Source organism: Triticum dicoccoides, chromosome 6B, assembly GCF_002162155.2.
Source record: "Triticum dicoccoides isolate Atlit2015 ecotype Zavitan chromosome 6B, WEW_v2.0, whole genome shotgun sequence".
NCBI lineage: Eukaryota > Viridiplantae > Streptophyta > Magnoliopsida > Poales > Poaceae > Triticum > Triticum dicoccoides.
Window position 1 is genome coordinate 363,640,317 of NC_041391.1, and position 21,182 is coordinate 363,661,498.

General features: G+C 42.8%; 1 protein-coding gene and 1 long non-coding RNA gene across 4 annotated transcripts; both read right to left on the minus strand.

The window, feature by feature from the left end:
- Positions 1-1,830: 1,830 nt before the first annotated feature.
- Positions 1,831-20,365, minus strand: LOC119324486. Of its 3 annotated transcripts, none has more exons than XR_005156974.1 (4): positions 20,352-20,365; positions 18,251-18,252; positions 5,268-5,275; positions 1,831-1,955 (listed from the first exon to the last, which is right to left on the minus strand). It is a non-coding gene; the product is annotated as an uncharacterized LOC119324486 (long non-coding RNA). The 3 variants fall into 3 exon arrangements; XR_005156973.1 differs by having other exon boundaries at positions 1,843-1,947; XR_005156972.1 differs by having other exon boundaries at positions 1,843-2,037.
- Positions 18,594-19,254, minus strand: LOC119324485 (ATP synthase protein MI25-like). The gene has a single exon (XM_037598278.1). It carries the CDS (start codon positions 19,252-19,254, stop codon positions 18,676-18,678), a length of 579 nt encoding a protein of 192 aa, XP_037454175.1. The 3' UTR covers positions 18,594-18,675.
- Positions 20,366-21,182: the final 817 nt, after the last annotated feature.

Here is a 21,182-nt window from a genome sequence, read left to right on the forward strand (position 1 = left end):
CCATAAACGAGTGATTCGGTCGGACGGACGATTGAGTTCTTAAAGCTTGGATCGGCACTTCTTGTGTTGAAACAAACACGCTGTTGCTAGCGCCCTCAACGCTCTCTTCGATCCTTCGCAAACATAGCTCCTTCTACGGGAGATAACTTTCGATCACTTTCATCTCAATTCATTTCATTGGCTGGTCGAGTGGATGATTAGACACAGGCGGAGTATTCAAGTTGTCCCTACTAACTAACGGGTCTAATTATCGCTGGGTCACAGGCTCCTTCGAAGCAAACATTCGCAGCGCCCCTCGCATTCAAGCTCTTCCTTTGTCCTGCGGCCTGCCCTCTAAGCAAAAGCAAGATCTAGACAAGAGTGAAAAGCAGTCAGAATATTAATAATCTAAAAAGGCCTTCCTTGGTTGTGTAGCTAATCCCCCTCCTTGACAAGAACAGAATTTTTGCATCTTCAAACTGGTTATGGGTGATACCCTGATTCCCCATTAACTCACTAGAAAGCCCTTTGAATAAGCCTCAGGAACACCCATTCCTTTCGGATCAGGGGGTGGTTGTTTTAACTACTCGTTCGGGGAACATTAGACAAAGTTACTTATTTGAGAAAGTAAATGAACCTGAAATAGGACCTATGTGATAGTTTGCAACATGAGCATGTAGATGCTGGTGATGGTATCAGATCTAAGGACCAAGAATTTCAAAAGGATAGTATTAGACTCAATAAGAAGCTTTCAAAACATAACTTCTCATATTTGGTCTGTGGGCTACCACGCTTAAGCTTTCTTATCTTACTCTTTCCACAAACGTTAGGACTTAGGCGAGCTGCTGAATATGAGACAATTCTTTCTCGGCCGTGCGTGGTCTTCCCTCGGGGATGGGAGAATATAGAAGGTGGGTGGGTGGATCTCTATTCTCCATAAGGATAGGGTTGATTTGATTGGCATTCACGCCTTTTAGAAAGAGCCACTCAATGCAATTCTCTTTTAGGCGAAGAGAGTATGCCCAACTGGAGTGGTTTCCGCCTATATTCCTACTAATGTAATCTCCAAGATGGACAAATCTTCTTATCTGCGGATCTATTCCATGCCGGAATTCGACCTGCTATTCATGTGGGTATTTCACTTTCCAGAGTAGGATCAGCGGCTCAAATGTGCCGCAATGAAACAAGTAGCTGGCAAATCCAAATTGGAACTAGCTCAATTCACATAGTGACAAGCCTATTATTCGCCTCTGCTCTCGATAAAACTAGCCAGAATCCATTGTTTTTATGACGGGAATTGCTTAAACAATCCCAATCAAACATTCTCCCAGTGGAAGAACAGATAGCTACTATAGCTACCGTAACGATAGGATATCTTGATTCGTTCGAAATTGGACAGGTCAAGCTATTTCTGGACTGGATGAGTTACGTAAACACCTCAAAGATACTCATTCCAAGAAATTCGATCTTCTAGCCAGCTTCTAGCCAGGTGGATAAGGATGGAATCTGGTATCCAAGAAGAGGATGTTGGACATTCTTCATCCCGGAGGGCCGGGGAGAGGAGAGATAGCATCACTCTGACTTTGCTAGAAGGAGGAAAATGCAGAGTTGGCTTTGGGAGAAGAGAAGGAAGCTCTCAAGTTTAGTGATTCATACATGTCATGTCTCTTGTTTCTGGACTATATGAGTTACGTAAACACCTCAAAGTAACCACCATCTATCCTACGTTTATTTACTGATTTATAATAAGTGCTCTGAAGATGGTATTTACTTGTTATAATTAAGGTTGACAAATATTTTGCAAAGGTAATAGGAGGGATGGTCTTGTTTTGATTCGGATCTTTATAGCAAGGTATTCGCCACTTTGTTCTCAACTATTCCGATTCCAGCAAAGGGAGGCCGTTAGGTCAAAGCCGTAGCGCGCGCCCTGTAGTTTTGAAGCAGGGTGAGACAACTTTAGCTAGGAGCCTCTTTTCCTTCTGCCCAGCTCCCCGAAAACAACATTCGACTTGCATGTGTTAAGCATATAGCTAGCGTTCCTTCTGAGCCAGGATCAAACTCAGATTTTGACTATGATTAGGCGGGGACAGGATTCGAACCTGCAGTCTTCAGGTCATGAGCCATGAGTTGACCAATTCCTCTACCCCGCTTCTTCCCCTGATCTTTCTTTCCCTCTTCCCATAAACATTGATTCTCTCTCCTAACCACTCTTAAATATGTGAAATACACGGAATCGATCCAAAACTACAAGCAAGGGAATCAACTCTTATTGTCGTAAAGGAAAAATAACCCCTTTCCTTTATATATATATATATATATATATATATATATATATATATATATATATATATATATATATATATACAAGGAACAAGTAGCCTTCGCCACCTATTCCTGAATTAAGGGAACGCGAGAAATCTTTCTCTATGTCAATTCAAAACAAAACAAATGGACGATTGAATCCTATAAATGAAATTCTTTTGAGAAGAGCGTGCGCCTATGCTTCTATAAAAATCACCTATGTGGAACGGATGCTTCTACTTGGTCATCATAGACCAGCAAATCCATTTGAGAGCTGTCTTTCTTTGATGGTAGTGTCCTTTCTTCACGCTCACCATCTCTGCAGAGCTTAGCAAGATAATCCACGCCAACAACCAAAGCCAACCAGCCTTCGCTCAGAAGCTCTTTCTTCATCTAAGCTTTTAGTAACATTAGCTGTCATCAATAGGGTGGAACGCATTAACTAGTAGAAACCTTGCTTCAAGGTAGATTCTTACATGTTTGGAGTTTTGTCTGGATCCAGGTACCTCAACTATTGGCCTTACATGGCCTAACATGGGTATTCCCTCTTTCTAGTCCCACTCTTCTCCAACAGAGCTCCCTTACTCAGAGAGCATTCGGAATTCCTAGTATGCTCCACTCATTCTACGCCAAGCACCCAATCACGGGATTAGAATCACACTCTAGATCATACCTTTCACAAAAGAAAAGGACAGGTAGCCGCTGCTAAACCAAGATCTCCATCTCTTGACTCCATAAATCAATCTTACCTTATAGGGCACAAAGGTATATTTACCATACGAGATGTGTGCACCTACTAAAGGGAATAGAAAGATCTTGGGCACAAATACTCCACTTTTCACGAAAGACATAGATTCACAAATGATTGGTTGGACTAAATACTACATTTATTTACTCAGAAGAAGGAAAGTTGGTTGTGAGAATGATTTCTCGTACGTAGTCTTTCCTAGGACCATTCCAACAGGATGCTCAGAGGTGGGTGGAGAAAAAGCTCAAAAGGCATACTTCCTGCGCTTACAGAGGATCTAAATCAGTCTTCATCCTTTCGCTTTTCAAAGCCCCTCGCAATAAATATGTAAATTCGTTTCGCAGAAATTCAGAGATTTTCGATGTCATCGAAAGAAAATGAGTTCGATCAGCAACACCGGTCTCCGCAGCACCAGGATAAAGACCTTCTTTTTACCCATAACCTTTCTCTGTAGCATTGGAACCAAGATCGGGCTTGGCATAGTTACGAGGTTCCCGTTCTATTTAACTAACACTAACTAAAGCTAGTCGGAAGCTTTCTTCTCATGCGACTCTTGGATCGAAAAGAGGCTGCTGGACTGGACCACGGCTGAAACTGCCAGGCACGGACTAAAAGCTTTTATCAGGGATTCCCGAGTCAAATGACTACCATACATAGCATAGAGCTGGAAGCTGCACTAGTGTACAGAGAAGACTGGATGTGAACACGGGCGGACATTGGCTATGTATGGGGCACTCACTAATCACTATTAGTAGGAAACAACTAGCAGAAAGAAAGATGAATGCACTTTCACTCCTTGCTCTTCAGCACGTACTCACACGAGGGACTCTCAAATCTCTATTTCAGACCATAATCTTTCGATCCCTTTAACGAAGTGATTGATCGCAGGGCTCCAAAATCATAGGGCTTCTTCTATTTTTAGTGTGAACTCACTTCTATTCTATATCAACATAGGGGCTTCAGTACTTGGCTAACCGCCCGGTGGAAGACCTGGTTCTACCACACAAGGGCAGCTTTCGTAGTCCAGGATTATTTTCCTCATATGTAATTTCACCTCATTGTGGAAATGTCTGATCTTATTCCAAAATAGAAGGTCTTCATGAAGGTCTGTCTTGTTTCAGGAATATAGGTACCGAAGTTCAATAGCGGTAGGTACCAAGGAGAAGACAAGTCAGGGCCGATTGACAATACTAGCTAGGCTGACCTTCCAGCCATACTCCATCCAATATCGAACGGAAGTACTAAAGGTTTCATGTGATGCTGACCTCAATGAACCCGACCTCGAGAATTCGTTCATCCCTTCGCTCCGAGGATTGGTCGAGTACTTGGCCACATGCATGAGTAGGCCTGTTGCCGGGATGTACCATTAAAAAGGCAGGTCCCATATTTGAAATACAAAAATAAGATCAGATAGCGCTCAAGAGGTTTTTCTCCATACGAGAAATCCTTCACTCGCAGGGAATTCAAATAGATGTGTTGAAGATCATCAAAGAAAGGAAAAAGACTGAATTCAATCCATCTCCTCCCTTTTCTTTAAACCAAGAGCTACTCCTCCCTTTTCTTTTTTATGTAATTTCAATACAATTTCGTTTGTGTTCATGTTTTCAATTTAGAACCCCACGGAAGTGAATAGAAAAAAGCAAAATACCCCTGTGATACGCCTTCCTTTACCTATTTCTAGATTGATTGATGTTCAATGGAGGGAAACTTGCCATTCCTTCTTTCCTTTGAAATTGTACATTTTTTTTATTATGAACTAATTGTATCCTTTTTGTTCCCATCGAGCTTTCTTGCCTAGTGACTAAGGATTTTCACACTTGTTGTGTCTATAAAAGATTTTCTCATAAAACACTAACAGAAGTGTTAGAGGGATTCACTTTTGATAAGAATCCAAAAGCAAGTTCCCTATAATCTTCTTTCCCTTCTCTGTTTCTGTCTTTAAGAGGCAGTGCATCCGGCAGGAATCGAACCTACTTTTTGACCAATTTTCCTTTCTAGGTTGGTGAGCTCTTTCACCATTTAGCCATGGACTTAGCGAGTGAACTAGGTTTTTATTTGAGAGCGAACTAGGTTTTTAGTGGTATTCCTTCTCGAGCTTCTATTTCTTCCGTTAAGGGAGATTCAGGAAAAGATGGAATAGGAAGACGTGTTTCCAGAACGAACAAGATACGGGTAGAGAAGGGGAAGTTAGCAAAGTTAGACAAGATTGGAATGGGCATAGGAACATGTATTGATGTACCAGATCGGCTAATGCTCCCAGGTTGATGCGATGTATTCCACCAGTTGACTGGAGACTTTATTATTGGTATATCGATCGGTCCAGCACGGATTGAAATAGGAGCTGGTTCGATAGGAAGCTTTTGAAAACGCAGTGCACCCAGGTAAATAAGGAACAAGATGAATACAGAAGTTAAACGAGCATCCCACACCCGAAAGGTACCCCACATAGGCCTTCCCTGAAACCCCCCAGTCACTAATGTAAACAAAGTAGAAAAAGCACCAATTTCTGTACCGGTTCCGGAAGAGCAAAGAAAAGGGGATGTTTTGTTAATGGGAACAAGGAACTGTTTATAGCTGTCACGATATAAATAACTATACTCGTCCGAGCCGTAGGAACATGTACATACGAAATACGAGAATTTCCACCTTGTTGAAGATCTGGTGGTGCTACCCGAAGACTTAAATGATAGCCATCGTTGTTAAGAACAACCGATGCCTTATGTGTATTGGATCCGCTCTTCTGTTAGCATGAACACATGAATGAGATTCTATTCCTCTTCCTTATTCTTCCTAAATAGAACCCCCAACCTAGGTGCGGAAGTAAAATAAATCCGTGTTTGTACATGTTGAACTTACATACCCGGGCCCGGCTCAACATTCTTTTAAAACAATCGAATAATGGCTTTTCCATGACTTGGCCATTCAATCTTGTGAACTAATCGAGACCGAAATTGGATAAAGAGATACAAAAGGAGAGGAATACCCAATCGATGAAAGAACATGAAACCCTTCTGTTTCTATAGAGGTACGGGAAACGGTTGGGGGCAATAAAGTAGGTGAAGTGGTTGGATTTTGCGAGCAGTTCCAACCACTGTTGGATGTGATTCCAAGAGCCAAACGAGAATGAATACCACACAGAAGAGTCAAGACCGGGATCCCTAATAGAATGTTTAACCGATCCATTCCGGATCGATCGAATTGGTACGGAAGTTGTAACATGGGAAAAGCACAGAAAACACGACTTATTTGAATAACCCGGTGACCTACCAATTGTAGAAGTAGGACTTTTGGCAAGCAATAAGCACTTAAATAATACAATTCGAGTGTACCAAAATCTTTATCATTTTGAGGAAAAGGTTCGGGAGGAAAGGGAAACAACAGAGGGATCCGAATCGAACCTAAATGGGAATGACATGAAAAATCTTTTTCAAAACCTATCATTAAGGGCATGACGACGATATAGAGAGGAATAAAAAAACTCGTGATTGGTGTGGAGGGGAAGATCTGCTTATGAAATTGTTCAAGAAAGAGTCGTCTCATTTCCTTACTTCTGCGTTCTTTCGAATTCATTCACTTCAACGGCTGGCGCTACGCTAGCTTTGCATGATTAGCTCCAACAGAATAGGTACTGCATTTCCTTAGTTGGATCCGCTCTTTCTCTCTCGTGCAGTTGTTGCTTTCGGCTATTTATTCAGTCGTCAATCAGCATTGATCCGGGTAGTTAGTCAGTCTCTCTCTTTTTGCCCGTCCTTCTCTATCTATGAAATTCCTAATGCAGGGAGTTCTCTTTCCAATATCTAAATGTTCATGCAAAGCAACAAATGAAATGCAAGAACTGTCACGCAGAAGTCACACAGTATGTTGATCGTTCTGAAATGATAAAAAGTATGGGATTTCATAAGAGATTCATACATAGAGATCTAAACTCATGGAAGGGCCCGGCCAGCAAACGAGATCTCTTACATCCAAAGGACCATGCCAATCGAAGATGAACCATTCACCGAGCTGAGTATCTGCAAGACAAGACACGGCTAGATAAGTCAAATAGAAGATATTGCTTTTACACGAGCAACTCTTTTCTTCATATGGGTACAGCCCACTTTTCCTTTGATGAAATGCGAACACAAACTTCAGGCATCCAAGAAAGAAGACAAGATCGAAATCGAAGCATTGTCATTGGGTTGAAGATCAATTCATATCGACAAGACTTTCCATTCATCTTTTTGTTCATATTTGGATTCTGTTTTCAAATAAAGTCATCTTGTAGTTAGAAATCACCTTTAGAATCATCAGCCTCTGTCCCTACACTGACTCACTTATCCGGGATCGATCCTCACTATGGTCCTTTATTTCGAAACGAGGATAGGTCTCTCGCAGAATGAGGTGTAGATTGAGAAGAAAGATGAGCGTATGGTCCATACTCACTCGGGTTCAAACTTATTTTGCAGGGAGAAATGGGTACATGCTTGTAGATCTTCTTCTCACAGCGAGCACTTGATTACGGATCCTGATTCTATATATTTTTTATGGATTATTATAGAATCTATCTTTTTCTACAAATCATAGTGGGAATCCTATTACCGATACCTAAACATTTTCTTTGTCGAAACAGAAAGGAGGGAAATTGGATAACCGACGACACGAGTTTCCCGTTCAACGTTCCGCTTCGCTCCACTGTTAGATAGACAATTCAATAGTTACCGAGGAAAGGAGTCCCCCTTCTCTTGGACAATTGACGTTCTACCTCAATAAGTCATGACCTTCACTCTCCTCAAGTGAGGAGGGCATATTGTTTGACCAATGAAAGCTGTTGGGGAACGTTGCAGAAAAATTAAAAATTTTCCTACAGTTTCACCAAAATCCATCTATGAGTTCATCTAAGAAACAAGTGATAGGAGTGCATCTACATACCCTTGTAGATCGTGAGCGGAAGCGTTCAAGAGAACGGGGATGATGGAGTCGTACTCGCCGTGATCCAAATCGCCGATGACCAAGTGCTGAACGGACAGCACCTCCGCGTTCAACACACGTACGGAGCGGATGGCGTCTCCTCCTTCTTGATCCAGCAAGGGGGAAGGAGAGGTTGAGGAAGAAGACTCCAGCAGCAGCACGACGGCATGGTGGTGGTGGAGAAGCAGTACTCCGGCAGGGCTTCGCCAAGCAACCGCGGGAGGAGGAAGAGGTGTAGCAGGGGGAGGGAGGCGCCAAGACTCATGGTCCAACTGCCCTCCCTCCCCCCTCCTTTATATAGGCCCCCAGGGGGGGAGCCTGCCCTAGAGATGGGATCTCTAGGGGGGCGGCGGCCAAGGGGGGGTGGAGTGCCCCCCAAGGCAAGTGGAGGCGCCCCCTCCCCTAGGGTTCCCAACCCTAGGCGCAGAGGGGGGGCCAGGAGGGGCACACCAGCCCACCAGGGGCTGGTCCCCTCCCCACTTCAGCCCACGGGGCCCTCCGGGACGGGTGGCCCCACCCAGTGGACACCCGGGACCCTTCCGGTGGTCCCTGTACAATACCGGGTGACCCCGAAACTTTCCCGATGGCCGAAACAGCACTTCCTATATATAAATCTTCACCTTCGAACTATTCCGTAACTCCTCGTGACGTCCGGGATCTCATCCGGGACTCCGAACAACATTCGGTAATCACATACAAGTCTTCCTAATAACCCTAGCGTCACCGAACCTTAAGTGTGTAGACCCTACGGGTTCGGGAGACACGCAGACATGACCGAGACGGCTCTCTGATCAATATCCAACAACGGGATCTGGATACCCATGTTGGCTCCCACATGCTCCTCGATGATGTCATTGGATGAACCATGATGTCGAGGATTCAATCAACCCCGTATACAATTCCCTTTGTCAATCGGTACATTACTTGCCCGAGACTCGATCGTCGGTATCCCAATACCTCGTTCAGTCTCGTTACCGGCAAGTACTTTACTCGTACCGTAATGCATGATCCCGTGACCAAACACTTGGTCACTTTGAGCTCATTATGATGATGCATTACCGAGTGGGCCCAGAGATACCTCTCCGTCATACGGAGTGACAAATCCCAGTCTCAATCCGTGTCAACCCAATAGACACTTTCGGAGATACCTGTAGTGCACCTTTATAGTCACCCAGTTACATTGTGACGTTTGGTACACCCAAAGCACTCCTACGGTATCCGGGAGTTACACGATCCCATGGTCTAAGGAAAGGATACTTGACATTGGAAAAGCTCTAGCAAACGAACTACACGATCTTGTGCTATGCTTAGAATTGGGTCTTGTCCATCACATCATTCTCCTAATGATGTGATCCTGTTATCAACGACATCTGATGTCCATAGTCAGGAAACCATGACTATCTGTTGATCAACAAGCTAGTCAACTAGAGGCTTACTAGGGACATATTATGGTCTATGTATTCACACGTGTATTACGATTTCCGGATAATACAGTTATAGCATGAATAAAGACAATTATCATGAACAAGGAAATATAATAATAATCCTTTTATTATTGCCTCTAGGGCATATTTCCAACAGAAGCCTCACTAGTTCCTTCTTCCCGTTCACTATTCCCGTAGCTTGATACGAGTTATTTAGTTCGTGTCTCCTTGTTCTTGGGAAGAACCGAAGGTTCATTCGCGGACTCGTAGACATAGTTGTATTTCAGACCCTCTTCTTTCCCTAAAAAGCTAATAAATCAAAACAAGAGAAAAGCAGAAGCGAAATCTTGATTCGAAGAGTGGAGGTCGCTCGGTAACTCGAGTCGATCAGTCCCATTCATTCTTGCCCGAAACAAGTGGGCTATTCATTCCGGTGCCACCTTTGTTAAATAGAGTCCATGTTCTCTATTTCCCAAAACCCATTTGTTCACCAACCCGTGGACCAGAGGTTTAAAGCTTGGAATTGAGCTTTCTAGCTTTCTTTAGTACAATCTTTTTGCGAGAGCAACCCCGGGTTCATTCCTAAGACTACACTCACAGCTTTCTCTGTTCATGTTCCGGCATAGGAGATCTAGTGGTAGGATAGGGGACAGAGCTTTAGGGCTGCAGTAAACCTCATATGCGCGTGGCTCATCATAAGACCTTAGCCTGATGTCCTACCCAAAGACTTCAAAGGTAGTCATAGGACAACCTTTCCGAGTTCTAACTTCCAAACCTATAACTTGGTTTGCTTGCCTGCTTCCTATCTGACCTATCAATCAAAGAAATGTTCTAGTTCCGCGATACGAGCTTGACTGTCGCTCTGAGACAATAGATTTCTTGGTTGGGGGTCCCTTTATCAAAGGCTCCCTTCCCTACTGATCATACAACAAATGAAGGTGGTTAGAAAGATGGCACATCGATCTTCTGTACACCCTCTTCGTGCTGTGGAACGCAGAAAATCCGCCTTCCTTGGAAAAAAATCCTGACTCCGAAGTCTCAAAGGAGACTTGGGCGGCACCTTCTGAAGAGCCCTTCATTCTACAACTCAGATAGGCTAGGATTCGTGTCTCGGCCGGAAGGGGTCATAGGACTGACTCAGACAAAGCGTTAGAAGTACGATCTTCGAATCTATAAGCTTTGGCCTGCCTTCTTCCCTTATCTAATCTCTTAGGTAATAAGAAGGTGGTGTTAATTGTCACGCTAAGGAGCTGATCAGTGACATTTCTGTCTCAATTGAAGTCAACCTTACTATACTCGCTTGTAGGAGATCATCGCTCAGAAGGGCGTTCTTTCACTAGAAAAACAAGAGTTTGAAGATCAACCCACCCACGAAAAGGTCAGAACTCTCGATCTAGCCCCACTTTCTATAGCAATTTATCGACATGTTGTTTCGAATGTCCTTGAAAAGGCCTACACACATACCCTGCCACTCGATGTGTAGTGGGTTTGTTCAGTAGAGATGGTAGAGCACACAAGTATTGGAAGGAAAGTTTCACCCTTCTTAAAAGAGAAAAAGTCTGTATTGAACTCTGATTTGAATTCCTTTCTTATTAGTTTCAAAGTGCAAAATGTCCATTGCCTTGATCAGAGCCTTTAAGCCTTTTAGAAGCGAGCATTTCCGCAGCTTCTATTTTTCCTAAAGCTAATGAACCGAATGGAAGAGAAAAACTTGGAATAAATAATAAAGAAGGAACCAACAAGAAAATAAAGAATTGTTCCAACCTCGACTCGGGGTCTGTCTGGAAATGGAAAATAGTTCTCTCTCTCATCTGGTCTCGCCACAGTGACAAGAAAAACAAGTGAATAATTGGAATAGAACGCAATCATCAACCAAAATCGGGTAGGATGTATTCTAAAAGAAAGCCTTGCCTCACTCGCAAGTGAGGACCTCACCCATCCTTCCTCATTTATTGAGAATGGAAAAAGACAATGTTCATTGCTTCCTCAAAACAAGAGTTCCACGGGCGGCTGCTCCTGAACAAGCTGCTCATGCTCAAACTGATCAACATAAAGTGGAAAGTGTAGTAGAGATATTACTCGTAGTATGAGAAGGAAGAGAAGATCTAACCTCTCTACTTGACACCTCTGAACCAACTTCATTCCTAGCTAAAACAGGAAAGCTGAAAGTACTCAAGCTTCAAACTCCTTGCTAACAGCCCTACCGATAAAAGGAATAATGCTTCAAGGACTATATGACTAGCTCTTATACGAGTTCCTGGTAAACCACTACTTGCGTAAAGTACTCCGCTCGCTCCCCTGCTCGTTCAAAGTATTCCACTCGCTAGGATCTTAGTAAATAAGCTTACTCCTTACCTTTCCTTCCTAGCTTTGAGAGCAATACTACCTGTAATAACACAATGAACTTATCCTACTTAGGGAACAGGCTAGCATAAAGGGCAAAAGAGAAAGAGTTACACCCGGTCTAAAAATAGGTGGTGTTACTTTCCTGCTTCCACCTGAACCTGCTTGCAGGCCTTATAGAAAAGTCTTGTATAAGATAACTAGCTTGACAACAGGAATTCTCTAACTTACTTGTAGATAAAGAACTTGCTGAAGGAGTTTAAGATAGTTTTCCATTAATGGGGAGAGATAAAAAGAGTCCTCGCTTTCATAATCGGTAATCAGAGTCCAGGCTTCCTACACCCATATTTTACGACAACCTATGAACCGACTAACTCAACAGCTGGCCTTAGAGAAACTGTCCTAACTTATCCAAGTAGTCCTAATAAATGGCCATGTTGAAATACTCTTCCTTTCCCAACGGCACTCGCTTGAAGGACTCGAAAGCTGACTAATGCTGATAGGAAGAACTTTCAAAGTTCTCAATAGTCCTTTCATTGAAGCTAGTGACAATATCTGAGTCTATCAATTCATTTCTATCTTCTTTTTCTTTCATTTATCTCTTTCCTATCTATACAGTGTATTACCCCAAAAGATAGTGAGTTAAGCAAGCATGTAGGAAGTAAGCGAGCAGGGTGAGGCGGCGGCTTTTAGAAAATCCTCAATATCTATATCGGAGTCAGCATCTGTTTTTGTTTGAGTTTCACTGTTAGCTTACGTCCTTTTAGCTAGTTCGACGTGTTTTCATTAGTCCTTCAAGCAAGTGAGCCAGTCGCGGTAGGTCTTTTTAGCCTTTAAGTAGTAGTCCTGTTCGAAAGATAGTTATCATAGTGAAGTGAGTTATTACAGTTTTTCGAGTTTCTTGAAGGCCAGGCAGTCAGCCAAGGAAGGAAGTTATGGTGTGGAAGTCTTCTAGTCTGTCTTCCCCTTCAAGCTCTCGAGTACACTAGGGGAGAGGTATCGAAAGTCAAAGTATAAATCAAAGTGAAAGTAAGAAGTATAAGTAGTAGGCTATCGATTAGGTTTTTCTACTTAATTAAGCTGCTTATGCAAAGTTTTAGAATTTTTTCACATAGGCAGCATGATTGGGGGCATATTTGTTGCTTCCCAAGGTAGTTAGTTCACCACACAGGCATGTTAGTACTAAACTGCAGAAAACTATTAAGTCATCCAATTCATGTCGCATTGCAAGATTACTCTACCACTCTATAAATGGCATATAGATAAGTGTCTTCACTTCATCAAATGAAAATCAAACAAATTGAGTACTAACACGTATTGCTATGGATGCTGCAAACAGGCTTTCGGCAGCAATTCCAGAAAAAAGGAATAGGTGTTTTAGCTAGGTCATCAAATCAGGGGGGATATGCCAAGAAGAAATCCATGGAAATCAGCATTCCAAGAACAATAAGTTGGCACTTTCTTTCATATATAAACTATTTATTGAGGGAAAAGATATGAAAAACTAGAGTGGAATCGATTGAATGCACTATCGTTATCCTTTGGCCAACCCTCTTTTCCAAGTTCCTCTTGTTTATCCAATCTGTATTCCAATCATAAATCCAAGGTAAGATCAAGCCAAAGGGGAATCTAGGTACCATTGACCCAGGAAATCAAGTATCAAAGGACCCGGGCAATAGGTTTATAACTGAACTAAAACTAGAGTAGGGAATACCAGGATGCCTATGTTTCGAATACAGAAATTCTTAACAGAACAGAGCACACACAATAGTGCCAACTATTGATCTTACTTTCCCTCAATAAATAGTTTGGATTGGATAAACAATCCTACTTTCATTCCAATCATAAAACAAGGGAAAAGATCAAGGGAGAAAACCCTTCCAAGAAAACTAGTAACCAAACCCTGACGAACTTGCATTTGTTGAGCGAAAAGAAGAGTTCAACAGGAAGAACGTATGAAGAGATTGAGATGTTTGGATCTTGGCTAAATTTATAAGCGAAGAATGCATGTGAAGTATTAAAGGTACATTCGACTATATCTCATTCTATAGAAACCATTTCTCAATCTATAGAAACCATTTGCTTTAGGTAGACGTGATGGTACTTCCACTATTTTGGCATCTTATGGAACCCAATTTGAGATATATAAACTAGATCCTTGTTATTAGAATGATGATTTCTTGGCTATGACTGAGTCATATATTAATGGAAATGGTTTGCTCCTCCGAAAGTCCAAGTTGAGTCCAAGTAGTGGCAAACTAGAATCCTTCTTTTCTTTTCCCTTCGTGGTTAGTTTCAGTTCAAATGACGAATTGAGACAGAAACCAATGGATTCCAGTGGCTGGGGGATCCTATGTCTATAGATAGATTCAAGTACCATTCTATACCCCTTCCCTAGCGCCCTATAGACCTATTTTGCTAAGTGGGTCCTACTTAGCTGGTCGGCCTAGGGGGGATGCAATTCAAGAGACAAGTTCTACAAGTTCTCATGGCTGAGATCCCCGTATTGGTAACGGGGCTAGTGCTGACTTGTTCAGAGAACAGACCCCCGATGGTCTTGGGAAGAAAGAGAGAAGGACGGCCCTGTAAGGGAGATCCTGTGTTGGAAGATATTGGTGGGTGTCATCTCGTTCAATTCTGGGTCAAATGACAAGAGGGCCGTTCAAGCAGATTAGAAGTAGATGTTATTGAGAAAAGGTCAAAGTGCCACTATGGAGGTCGGAACAAGCGTCTACCTACCAAGTGAATTGTGATTGAAATGACGATGGCAACAGGTTGAGCTCTATCCACTGAAATGGAATCCATCGATGCGGTAAAGGACAGAGTAGAAACAAATCCTCCATTTCCCTGCCTTGCGACCGAACAAAGAAGAAATGCTAGAGTGAGGAGACCTGTTGGTTGACCAACTGAAGGAAACGACGCCTCTCCTGCTTTGCTTACTTTTGGCCAGCATTCGTCTTCGGCTTACAGTAGCGTTTGCAGCTCTATTGGAAATCGAATTCCTATGTCCATCCATAAAAAGCATCAACTTCTAGTGCCGCCATCCACCACAAGAGTAGGTAACTTGCTCGCTCGTTTCTCTATTGGGGGATCTAGGTATATCTTCCAACTCTCCTTCCTGCACACTGGCATACAAAGCAGCCTCATAAACTGCATTTTGTAACTGAACCTCCACAGTTTTCAAACCTAAGGGTGGCTCAAAAGCCACCGGTATTCTCTAATCTAACTTGAATTCAGATCAATAATCAAGGGGCACAATAAGAAGGCAAGAGCGCGGTTCCGGCTAAAACCAACTCTGCGAGGAAAGTAGAACTCAGCGGTGACTGGTCCGCTCGAACCACACTACTTACTTAGGCTCAATTACGAGAGCTCCCCTGACTCTGATCTCTGATCTAGTATATGCGTGAAATCGATCCAACTCCATCTGATCTTATGATCTTTGCAGAGGACAAAGGTACTAGGGATATTTCCTCCATTTATATTCGTAAGAAAGAACTCCCACTATTCGTTTGTATTAGCCTTTAGCGGGTCTTGGTGAATCAAAAAAAGGCGTAGATAATGCGCATTGCTTTTGAGTTCGATTTGAACTAACTAGTTTCCACGGTTCTCCAGGAACCTACCGTTTGTTTGGAGTATAGCCAAGTGGTAAGGCATCGGTTTTTGGTATCGGCATGCAAAGGTTCGAATCCTTTTACTCCAGATTATGAAGACCCAATCGGATTTGTCAAGAACGAGCTAACAACTACAGGGGAAGCGGCTCAGTATCAACATACCACCTGCCCGTCTTATCAATGACGATCATCCATTTGGATGAGGCCATTCTAAGGGTTGTTTAGGATTGGTATCTGCTCTCTTCCCACGGAGTTCTTATCCCCATGACCAGTATCAGCAGAGGCAAGACCTGTAAGCATCAAGCCAGCCAAGAAGTAGAAGTTGGTAAAGATGGCACAAACAAAAGAAGAAAGGAACTTGGTTGGTGATCTTACATACGGGAGGCCTTCTATAGAGTGAGGCAAATAGCGATTTTGCTATAGATACTGGGATCAAAAAATGGTAGTGGATGTGGACGCCGAACAGGTGGCATGAAATGCTCATTCAACGGACGGAGTCATACCACCGCCTCCTCCTACAAACGAGCAAGTTCTAAGCTTTATCGATCTTCTCCGGCTCACGAAACTCTGGTCTAATGCCCGCCTTTAGAAAGGACCTATTTCTTCCTATTATTCATATCCGCTAGGGGTACGAAGGAGAAGGAGACCGGATACGTTAAGCTAGTTGGTAAGAGTTCTTGTCATTATTGATAGTGGCCCCAGAGAAAGAGCTTACGCTGATTGTTCTAACTTCATTCATATTTGATTCCGCAACTGAGACATTTTCCCACATCTGTGCCACGAGGGCAAGCGGTCAAAGCAGAAAGGGTTCTCGCTTCTCCGTCTGGAAGGACACCAAATGGACCAAATCCTCTTGATCTTTCCTTACGACTCGACTTCAAAAAAAAGGCCACAGAGGGCTAAAGGCAGTATCTTTAGTCTACCCAACTCCCTTGCTGCCTATTTCCTTTTAGACGGTCATTCCATGGGGCCACAAGCACCATCAATTGCATTATCCCCGGTACCACACATCACTCCAATCAGAATAAGCGGGAATGCTGTTTGAAAAGACAGAGAAATAGAATAATGAGAATCATATGGTCTTCTTGGGAAGATAAGCGAAGAAAGCTCTAAGGTTTCCCTTCCTGCATTCAGAGCTTATCAATTCGTCCCACGCTATATAGTGAAGCAAAGCTATCTATAAATCGAGCATATATTTTATCCGGAAGGTAGTGGGATTTCACCCGTACTCGCCCTTCCACTTCACACTTACTAAATTAGGCTGAGTGTATGCGCACATGAAAACAAACAGAAAACGAGTGAGCACTTTCTTACTATAGACAACGGTCAAGTCTGCTATCCAAATAGTGATGAAAAGAATTCTCAAATCATTCGCGGATGGACGTGAAAGAAGGAAGAACCAAATGGCACTGCTTCCTCAAAGCGAGCTTCGGGTACGCGATCAAGGGACTAATGAAACACCAGTACATGTCATACAAAAGCTCCACTCATCCCTCCGCCAGCCCAACCTAAGTTTCTATCGGACTGAGCTATTCTTCAATCCAGTGCCCTAATCCTTTAGAACTTGGGTCCAGAAAATAGTGCTATTGTACAACCTGGGGAAGTCAAAGCACATTCTAAGTGGGCCGCATGGGTCGGCCCTTTCACCTCATTCTTTTCCGTTTCCACGCTCTGAAACCGGGTTCTTTCACTTCAATCTCTCTCATAATCAAGCTGAGATATGATGTTGTTTCATCCTAGAATTATGAGAAATCCCTTGTTGGCTAGGACGGGCCCTTAGTATAAGATAAGTCAACACAATAGGTTGTGTCAGTTTCTCAAAAGACATGGGCTCGACTTTCGGGGTGACTAGCTGCATTCATTGGTTTGCTTTCTTCCACCAACTTCACAACCATCCTTCGTTGATGACAGGCAAGCTCAACCACAGTTTCCGTAGTTTGGTTCAATTCATTCGGCATTTCCATTTCCAATTGGTAAGTTCTATTTTCTCCGACCCAAGGAAGAAGATCACAAGCGGGAGTCCCCTCTAGGAAGAGATGCTTTCCAAAGGCCGTACGCTACTGTTGAATGGCCAAATAGGGATTGAAACAGAGTAAATAACTATAGTATCTCGTCGTAGTGGTAGCTGCATTTATGCGACCGGGTCTAAGCCACGGGACAAGACCAAATTGGATTGGATTTGTCACATCCGCGGATGGAAGACCGTAGATTTCTCACTTTCCCTACTCGGAGAGCACGTGTATGTAGTCCGCCTGTATCTACTTATTTATTTCGAGAGCGCCATTAATAGGATTCAGAAGTCGTACAAGCTATGGCGGAGCTGTTTACCAATGCACCCAGTTCTCCTCATATTTGATTCTTTTTTTGGTATCATTGGTTCCACGTACGTCTTTTGGGCGAGCTTTCTTCACTGTCATCAAAACCAATGCTCAAACCGAAGCTTTCCAAGCAGTTGTTTATTTCTCACTTTAGCTGCTGTCGTTTTCCTCTTCCAAATTAAGCGAGTTAAAAACAAGGGGATCAGAAGAACAAACAATAAGAATGAGGGATTGAAATCCGTTTCCTTCGTATCGTATTTCAACGGATCGGGTAGTTCTAGTCTTTTTTTATTACTCCTTCCTTTTTCCCATCATTTGACATAACATAATTAAGAAACTGTTTGATGGTCAACGGAACGAGTAGAGAAGAAAAATGCCCTTATTCCAAAGGAAGTGAGTGCCAAAGCGAAAATAGAGTAAAGAACAAAAGAACGAAATGCAAGGGTTGCATCCGCTGTTTCAAGTCCGGACGGTTCCTTCGCTAGGTTATTGAGTTGGCTCCCCCGTTATTCTTCATCAGACAACACACACTTAATGGAAAAACGAGGTATCTTTTTGGAAAAGTTCTCTACTTACAACTTTGTTAGCGCTTTGAGGGCTTCACTATGTTCTTTGAAATCTTGTATAAATAAGAAAGAAGTCTTTCTTAGGAGATGGCTCTGCTGATACCGAGTTTCAATGCAAAATGGCTCCCGCTTCTTCTAAAAGAAAACTGGGGAAAAATCAATATGGAGCCGTCAGAGGCTTATCTGGCCGATATGACTTCCTGAAATTCTTTCCTGAGAAAAACCTAAAATGGAGGGGTTGGGGCTTTGGCCCCAGGCTCAAACTCTATCTTCTGGTAGACAGCCCTCCTAGGGAGCGCTTGGGCAACTAACTTGTGGGGCATGACATCCCAAATTCATCATTTACATTAGGAATTTCCTGAAAAAAAGTCTTATGTGTATTGGATCCGCTCTTCTGTTAGCATGAACACATGAATGAGATTCTTCTTATTCTTCCTAAATAGAACCCCCCACCCTCACCTTTCTTAGGACTATCAAGCCTTCTCGAATTAGGTCTATGGTAGAAGCTTTGAACGTAGACCCGGATACAAATCTTTCACTCACTGAAAAGTGAAAACCTGTGACTATATCGTCCTGAAGACGGATGCGGCGGGAAGAAGTGGCATTTAGAAGTGTTGCTGACTTTACATTTAGGTTTCGGCATAACAAAGCTTGCACTATCTTTTCGCACTTAGGCGCACAACGTGTCGTTGGTAATGATTCTACTACGGTGCTGCAAATTCGCAAGCTGATCCTAAGTAATCGTTGTTGTTCATTGGATTCCTCCGGAATTACTTCGTTAGGATTGAAGAATTGCAGCAATTCTTCCTGAATAGACTCGATTCTCCCATCGAGAGTTTCTTTGAAAGTCTTACCTAAACTCTTCTGACTAAATATGAGAAAGCCTATAAAACAACGAGCTACTATCATTTCTTCATTATAGATTGAGATCTTCTTCGGACTTGATGCACAAATAGATGGAATAGCAGCAAATAGCATATTTCTATCCTTCATATCCGTAGAAAGAAATCTCATATCCAGGTAACTGCATCTTTTTCAGCTCTGCTCGCTCACTTTTGAAAGGAAAGGAGACTGATCTTGACATCGGCGTTGGTTTTTCCAACGAAACGAATAAGTTTTGGAGTGAGATTTCACATAAGCATTGCACAATGATCCGCATTAGGCGGGGAGCAGCAATGATACCGCCGGCCAGGAATAAGTACTTATCCCTCTTATACTTAAGAAAAGAGAATAGAAGTGGTTCCTTTTCTTTCTATACGAAATTCGACGATTTCGTTTGTGTTCATGTTGGAATAGGAGAACTACTAACTTCCGCCATCTGCATTAGTTACGTTAGCGTAGGTAGGCGGTTCTCATGCCAAAGGGGAAGATCTCGCTCAGCCAAGTGCACAACCTGAGTAAGTACACTTATCGAGGAGTGATAGGGCAGCAAAGTTTGAGGCAAAAAAAAGATTTGGGTGGCTATGGGTGATATGGGGAATCTAACAATTAATTGACAATGATTTCACCATGATGTGCATTGGTAGCTTCAAGACGAAGGCATTTTCCATATGTAAGCCACAATTTAAGTATCTTATTCTTCTGAACCAGGAAAAGCGTTCTGGTAAGGAGGATGAAAGAAGAGTACGAAAAAGGAAGTCCAAAGTCGTAGTCTTTAACAAGGCTTTCCTTCATCAGCGTAAATATCTAAAGTAGAGGCTTTGGTATAAACATAAATCCCATAATAGAGGGATCGATCATCACATTCTGCTTTGTTAAGAAAGAAGGATAACCTAGATAGATAAAGGTGGAATGGACTACGTGAAATCCCATCCATGGAAATATTTTATTTATTGTAGAAATATGTATGATGTGCTGCTAGGAAATCCTCCATCGCTTGCCCTCTAATGGCCTTCTGCGGCGCATACACAATGTCGAACTTAGTAAGGATGATGGCCCCATCTTGCCAATCTTCCTGTAAGCATTGGTCTTGTCATGAGATATTTAAGTGGGTGAACTTTGGAGATGAGGGTGACCCGATGTGCTATCATGTAGTGGTGTAGCTTCTTGACAGCGAACACCAGTGCAAGGCAATGTTTTTCGATAGGAGAGTACGCATGTTCAGCTCCTACGAGCACACGACTGAGGTAATAGAGGGCATTCTCTTTCCCGTTTTCATTTTCTTGTTCCAATAGAGCCCCAAGAGATTCATCCAAGGCCGTGGTGTAGAGTATAAGCTCCTTCCCTGGTATCGGCGCAGCCAGGACTGGCGGATTGAGGAGATAGCTTTTGATGCCATCTAGGGCTTGTTGGCAGTTTTCATCCCAAAAGAATGGAAGGTCTTTTTTGGTTTTTCTTGTAAAAGGTTGGATTCTTCCTGCAAAATTGGCTATGAATCGCCTGATGTATGACAGGCGCCCTTGAAGCGAACGCAGCTCCTTAAGGTTTTGAGGAGGAGGCATTTCGAGTATGGCCTTGATTTTACTCGGATCGATTTCTATTCCCCGATGTCGAATGACAAACCCTAGGAATTTGCCTGACAAGACCATGAAGGCGCACTTCAACGGGTTTAACTTGAGTGCATGTTGCCTTAGGCGGTCGAATAAGATTCTGAGATGTTGAAGATGTTCTTCATAGGATACCGCCTTTACAACGAGATCATCTACATAGCACTCGACAATCTTATGTATTATCTCATCGAAGATCTTAGTCATGGCGCGTTGATATGTAGCACCGACGTTTTTGAGACCTTTGGGCATAACCTTGTAACAATATATGCCTATTGGAGTGCGAAAGGCTGTGCTTTATCAGGGCAAGCTTCTCTTTCTTTCGTCAATGAAGTTCATATAAGTGTATAGAAAGCCTTCTTTTCACAACCATGCACAAACCAAAGTGCTGCTGAAACGTGAAATCCATGCACCAACAAGTTCCAGTTCATAAGCAATGAAAAAGCAGAGTATATG